General features: G+C 48.3%; 1 protein-coding gene across 1 annotated transcript; it reads right to left on the bottom strand.

Moving 5' to 3' along the window:
- Nucleotides 1-204: 204 nt before the first annotated feature.
- LOC147661038 (uncharacterized) lies at nt 205-3,074 on the bottom strand. The gene is made up of 2 exons (XM_086951377.1): nt 2,925-3,074; nt 205-1,135 (listed from the first exon to the last, which is right to left on the bottom strand). Exons 1-2 carry the CDS (start codon nt 3,058-3,060, stop codon nt 738-740), a joined length of 534 nt encoding a protein of 177 aa, XP_086807503.1. The 5' UTR covers nt 3,061-3,074; the 3' UTR covers nt 205-737.
- Nucleotides 3,075-6,892: the final 3,818 nt, after the last annotated feature.

Here is a 6,892-nt window from a genome sequence, read left to right as displayed (position 1 = left end):
TCGATGATATATTCTTACTCTGCTTGACAAAGAACCATTGCTAATGTGAAAGAACTTCAACCGAATTAGTAGTTATACTTTACCATTTGTTAGGCTACAATGTGGCACTGCTCTACTGTACTTCTGTCACCTGCTATATTCTCAGTTGTACCGTTGAATTGCTCAGGAGGACAAACCAGATTTCATTTTCTTTTTTTTCATAGGCATGCAACTGCCACTGTGTCACACCACTAGTACCACCGCTATGAGGAAATTTTATCCGACCAAGATTGCCAACGTTATTCGGTGTTTCCCGTGGAGCCAGCCCTGGGCCTAGCCCTACTTTCAAACACAAATTACAGGTAAGATAAGCGTTTGGTGGTTTGGGGGTATAATGGAGTATTAGTACGAGAGACGAGAGACTGAAGGTAGTACTACTAAAGTCCTAGGACTCTTGGATTCACTTCACTTAGTCTGTGAGAGGCACTTAGTGTTGAAAACATTTGGGCATTTACACTTAAAGGAAGAAAATGGAACTAAACTTTCAGGAAAACAGTCAACGTTAAACCCCCACCCACCAGGCAAGCAGTAAAAAACAGGTATGCTCAGATAAAGTTTGAAAAAGTATATTTATATCCCTAACAAAATAATCTCCCGCAAGACCCTCCCTAACCCCAACGATTGTCCTTCAAAAGTCCCCAAAAACCCAACTCCCAATTCCCACCCCCCAAAAGTCTCTAAAAAAGGGGCAAGGGACACTATGGGTGGATGCTGTTAACTTTTTGGGCCAGGGCATCATGCTCCTCGCGGAGCAAGGCGAGCTCCTGCTGAAGGCGGGACACCATCAGGGTAGTGCGGCGCAGGCGTGCCTTCACTGCCTTGCAGGTGCAAGGCCTGTGAGAAGCAGCTGTTGGCCTTGCTGCTCGGCGGTGGCGTTTGCCTTTGGCAGCCCGGCTCAGTCTCGGTGGACCACTGTGCTGGGTGGCAGCCGGTGAGGCCACGGAGGCCGATGCAGACGACGTTGTTGTTGTCGACCGCACACTTTCCTCGTCCTCCAGGGCCACCAGCCGCCGATATTCCGCAACAGTGGCCTCGATTCTCCGTTGCCGGGCCGCTCTAGCCAGCTCCTTCCTCCTTGTTCGTTTGGAAGGAGAACCTATATGAAGAAAGAAAGACATAGTCTGTAACCAATGCTCTTTAAGATTAACTCAATCATTCAGCAGAAATGTGTGCTGCAGTACAACTAGCAACTTGCAAGCGCATTACATAACTATTGAGGCCAGTATCTATCTAACCTCACACTTCTTCATCCTTGCTCTAACATTAGTGGGAGTTTAAGGAACAAATTCTATGAGCACTGTGGACTTCCATTGGAGTCGACTATGAAAGTACACCAGTCTTATTCTTCTTCTTGTCTCTTGTTTTGGAAAATTGGTACGTTATTTTCTGCAAGCCGGCATAATGCCAGCGCGGTAAACTTGCACCCGAGAAAAAGAGACGCACGCCATGAGGAGTGACCTAGACTTGCGTTGCCGTTGCGTTACTGTACCCGTCCAGTACATGCAGGTGGTGAATCTCTTACTTTTCTATTACGGGTGGCACTGAGAATACTCTGTTACAACTCAAGGGCTACTGCTTAATTAATTTAACTTTCACCCTACAGTGGAAATGAGTACTAGAAATGGAAAATTGAAGAAGATAAATAATCTGATTATCTATCACTTCACATGGGATGTTTTTGCTTATATATGGGATGACTTTAGGTGCTTTGCTTTTTATTGAGTGACAGGCAGTGATACATCCACACATGAATGACTGAGTACTACTAAACTTATTAAGAGAGGTAGGGAGTGGCCACCATAATAACCGGATCTATGCAGTGCTTGCAATACAAACTACTGCTACTACTTATGGTAGTATTTGGACAAAATTAAAAGTTCTTTTCCTTGCCTTTCCTACACTGGAACGGACGTGCGGGTGCAGTGTTACATGCTCTTCAAAGTTACACTTAGTTCATCCACTGACCATCTACTCTCTCTAGATCATGGGTACTCACAAACTTTCTCTCAGGGGCTACATTTACAGTGTAGTTTGGGGCCGAGGGCCGCACTGGTGGGGGCGGAGTCAGAGGGGGCGGGGCTAAAGCAAAACGATAACTTGTGACCATGAGGTTGCACACAGGTCCCTGCAGCAGATGCCCTCATCCACTGAGCCACCAGACCCAGCATTTACATACATCTCTCTCCCTCCTGCTGTCCCTCCTGCCCTCCCTCCATCTCTCTCTCCCTCCTGCCCTCCCTCTCCCTCTGTCATCTCACTGTGTGTGTGTCTATCGGTGTCAGCCTTCAGCCCGGGTTGAGACCGCTTCCTCAACGCGCACACACAGACAACAACACCAAAGTACTTAACAGGTCTTTAAAAGACCATTAACATATTATTGAGGCTTTGTTTGTTTTAGCGCCCCTGCTTCTCCACCCTGACAATCACTGCTTGCCCGGCCCCACAGAGCAGAGGCTTTGTTCTATTTCACCTCTTTGTGGCCTTGCATCTCCACTCTGCTCTGTGGGGGCCGGGGGAGCAGTGATTGTCAGAGTGGAGATGCAGGGGCGCTAACAGGTGAAATACAAAAAAGCCTCTGCTCTGTGGGGGCCGGGGGAGCAGTGATTGTCTGCAAGGTCTGCGCACCGCCAAGGAAGGCTTGCCGGGCCACCACCGGCCCGCGGGCCGTACTATGAGTACCCCTGCTCTAGATACACATATGCTATCTAAGAGTCAGATAGTAGCATGATCCAGGTATATGGACACATACAGTTTCTGTGTCACCCACCCAGGCTGTTGTCCTTCCACCCATCATTGCTTCATCATTCACCCAGCCATGCATCTCATATTCTTGCCTTCCCAGCTAGTCTTCAATCTCAATAAGTAAGGAATATATAAGAGCTTACCTCTGGCCGCCACCACCGTCTCAACTCTCACAGCCGCCGCCGCCGCCTCCTCCCCTGATGAATTGCCCTCCGCCTCCGTGTCGAGCACCACCACCACACTGGCCCCGCCACCAGATGTTCCACCTACAAAGTACATTTAAGAATCTTAGAATAAAGCACTCACTAGTCACTAGTATTTGGTCTAGGAATGAAGACATGTGAAAACAATGTAATTTGTGACTGTCTACGTTAAAGTTAAAAAAAATGTCCCTTTTTCCAGGGAAGGTTGTCTTGCTGCACTTTTTGGCACAACTGATGAAGGCTGATTTTTTAACACGCACCATTTTTCTCCACACAGACAGAAGATGAACTTCTAACAACAAGATCAAGTTGAAACCAGGTGAGAGCTCGGCTCGACCACAAGAAATGTCTTCAATTAATCGTCAGCACTAACCACTTTTCCATTATCAGTTAAACGTTTAGTTTTATTATGACTTCATTTTAATAAATGTGTTTACTTTTAATAAAGCTTTTAAATTTAAATACAATCTGTGTTTTTTGGTCCTCCAGACTAGAGTGACTGAGCGAAAGGTTTTGCAATTTTTGCAAGCATGAGTCCAGATAGAACACTTCAAAAGACATTATGGACAATCCCAGAGGACTGCACTAAGTTGATAGAGCTATTGCTGACTAGAATCATGGGAGTTTCGCCAACCGTGCAATCTTAGTTAGCTACACAGACAGACTAATAAGAATAATCTAGTAATACCACAGGGAGTCATAGTAGAGGCAGGATAAGAATTTAGATACAGTCTACAAGAAGAGCAAAGACAATGTTGAAAAAAGTCAAATGAGGAACGCTAGGAAAAATAGGTACTAGTCTAAAATGAAAACTTACTGGGGCAAGCAGAGGAGCCCTCGCCTGCCCGATCCTGGCCCTGTTGATGAACAGCATCCGCCGCCTGCTGCTCCTGTGTCCTCCTCTCGCCCCTGGGGGGAGCTGACGTACAACATGAAAGAAAGAACAGAAAACATGGATGATTGTTGCTTGTCAATGTAAACCAAATCAAACATTTCAAAAGAACAATAACAAAATATTTCCGCGAAATTATATTGATTATGGTTACTTTTCATTTATTTGCGGACCTGTGACTTCGAAAGTCACGTAACTCACTAAACAAAGTACTGAAACGTTCACCTAGGACTGGCAGGCAGCAGTCCGCAGGCAAGACGCAAAGTGACAGACAAACTCCATTGTGATTTCAGTCAGATCAGTGACAACACTAACAGTTGCCTGCTACATTACCAGTCATTTAAATAGTCAAACTATCAATCCACCGCCACTATTTTTCTTATTGTCAGGGTTACAAAGGAAGGGGCAGATTTAAGCCCTTGCGGCTCTTTTGCGCCGTTCTTGCGTGACTTTTGTGACGCAGCAGCTAAACAAAAAAGGGCGCCATGGTGCGGCGTATAATATTATAACAACGTGACGCATTTGGGAGATGCATCCCGTTATAAAGCCCTGCGCCATCAGGGGGCGTTCCGGCGCAAGGGAGGGCATTCCTGCGCTGGAACACATCCTAATAGTGGCTGAGGGAAATCTACAAAATATCAATCAGTCACCTTTAGGACAATGATGCGTCACACAAACCCTGCACCTGCTTGAAGCAGACGTACGGCTTGACCCAGCATTGGGGAGATAGGGTACCCCAGAGCATTGATGGAGCTGCGCCATCGTTGCGACGCAACTCCAGCAGTAAAGCTTCGGTGACGTTTTGGGCCCATGGGGCGCCGCATTGCAAATACGGCGCACCATGTTTGGTGGTGGTAGCGGGCCGCACAATTAATGGCGCATCCCTGCTACTTTGCAGGGATGCGACGGTAATTGCAATTCTGCCCCTTAGGGGCATACTTACTTACGCGTTCTGGCGCATCTCCAGAGATGCGCCAGATCAAATGCGTCACGCAAAACTACCCTTGCGACACGGCAGATGTGCCTCATTTACAATGCGGCGCGCCCTGGCGCAAGGGTAGGCACTTGCGTGACGCATCTCGTCACGTAAGAGCGGCGCATCGCTGGAGTCACGTCGCCAACGCAATGCAACTCCAGTAATGCTCAGGGCCACCCAATACTTTACATGCTGTGTCAGTCCTTTCGCCTGCTTCGAGCAGACATAAGGAATTGAATTGACGTAGCAGCGTCGCAGAAGTGCCTGCGTTAAATCTTGTAGATTTCACGCAGGCAATTTTGCGAGGCGCACAGCCGCTGGACCGCCCACCCTGCGTACTAGGAACGCACCCATTGTGGTGCAGGCCCATGGCTTTATAACGTGACGCATCTCCCTAGATGCGTCATGCTGTAAATGACTTGCAGGGATGCGGCACGTTTACGCCGCTGTTGCGTCACGCAAGGCAACGTAAACGTGGCGCAAGGGGCTTGTAAATGTAATCTGCCCCCTAGTGTCTAGCATTACGCAGTTCTGTTAAGTACACTCATACATAATAGTTACTCAGGCCAATGAGACCACGAAATAGAAAACAAATAAGCATAGTAGCAACCCCACTGAGAAGGAGAGCAGTGCACCTGAAATGCACAGAAGATTTTGAAATATAATTTAACTACAATGTAATCGTCATCAGCGGCATTATTGGCTTGCTCCATGTAAAAAACAAATATTTGCAATACAACAACACAGAGCAGGAGAAAACATCATAGTAGTGAGTGATTAAATGCCAATGGCTACTACTACTCACCAAGCCCGGGGATCTCCAAGCCGAGCTGGTCCAGCAGGTCGCGCTCGCGGTCCAGGAGGTCCGTCCAGCGATGGGTGACCTGGCTGTAGGTGCGCTGGACCCCGTAGAGGTGGGATATGGCCCAGCACACCTTCTCCCACCGCTTCCGGCGCTCCCGCATGTTGTAGCCGCCGGCCGCGATCCTGCCGCCTCCCGCGATGGTCCTGGGCAGGCGGCGCTGGACGAAGTAGACCAGCGCGCCCACTTCCTCCGGGCTGAATATCTCCCGGCGCGTCACCTGCTCCCCCCTCGATCTCACGCCTGCTGTCCTGCCACTGGGTCCAGCACTACTCCCCGCCGCCGCTGCGGCCCTCAAGTGCCTGGGCAGCTTCACGGCGCCTGGCTTGACCATGGTCTGGGCAGGTAAGGTAGGAAGAAGTAGAAAATTAAGAAAGAATAGGATAGGGAAGAAGAAAAGAAAAGAGTTTACAAAAGTAGTTTAAAAGTAAAGAAAAATAGCAGAAAAGACAAAAATATACAGCTAGGAAAAGAGAGGGATAGATAAGAAGCAAAATCGTAAAAAAAAAACTGAAAACAAGCAAAGGATGGGAAAGATATCAAGAGGATTAAACACCATGCCCAGACACAGGAAATGAATGAAAAACAAGATGGCCGGCGCCCGTTTCCGAGCGCGAAAGTCAGTTCGCGCGAGATTTTCCTCGCGATCTCGTGCGAACCTCTAGATTTCCCGCGCGATCTCGTGCGAACCTCTACTCGCAATGCGCTTACTGCGCGAGATTATACATAGCGGGCGGAAACGGAAATACGTCACGCAAACAAAATGGCCGCGCCCGTACTCGACCTTGGGGTAAATTCGCGTGTTGCGCTGCAAGCGGCTCGCGAATACTGCAAAAAAACTCGCGAAACAACAAGCCGCAAAAAAATAAAATGCTCATTCGCACGAATTGGCGGCTTCCGCGGTCGGTTTCGCACGACGCCGCGCCCCGCGAATAGCGCGAAAAAAACCGCAAAACGATTTCAGCAAAAGCAAAAGCAATGAGCAGGTGCAAAAGGTCAACCTCATGATTTGTAACGATTCTTTGTATTGCTTCCTGAGGGGGCCCTCCAGAATTCGGTTGCCTGCTTGCAACTATTGTGTGACCCTGCTCTGACCTTAACTGTATGCCACAAAGGTCCTGATTTACAGCTAAAGGAGCAGACAAGCAGGTGCCAGGCTGGAACTTTAAATTCTTTCA

The sequence above is a fragment of the Lissotriton vulgaris genome, unplaced genomic scaffold (genome assembly GCF_964263255.1).
Source record: "Lissotriton vulgaris unplaced genomic scaffold, aLisVul1.2 SCAFFOLD_503, whole genome shotgun sequence".
Lineage (NCBI taxonomy): Eukaryota > Metazoa > Chordata > Amphibia > Caudata > Salamandridae > Lissotriton > Lissotriton vulgaris.
Note: the sequence above shows the minus strand (reverse complement) of the source record. Positions and strands in the feature narration are given on the sequence as shown.

Coding starts and splice junctions, on each gene's coding strand:
- LOC147661038 (XM_086951377.1), bottom strand. CDS start 3,060: ATGTACTTTGTAGGTGGAACATCTGGTGGCGGGGCCAGTGTGGTGGTG. Junction 1,136..2,924: donor GACGGTGGTGGCGGCCAGAG/GTAAGCTCTTAT, acceptor TTCTTCATATAG/GTTCTCCTTCCAAACGAACA.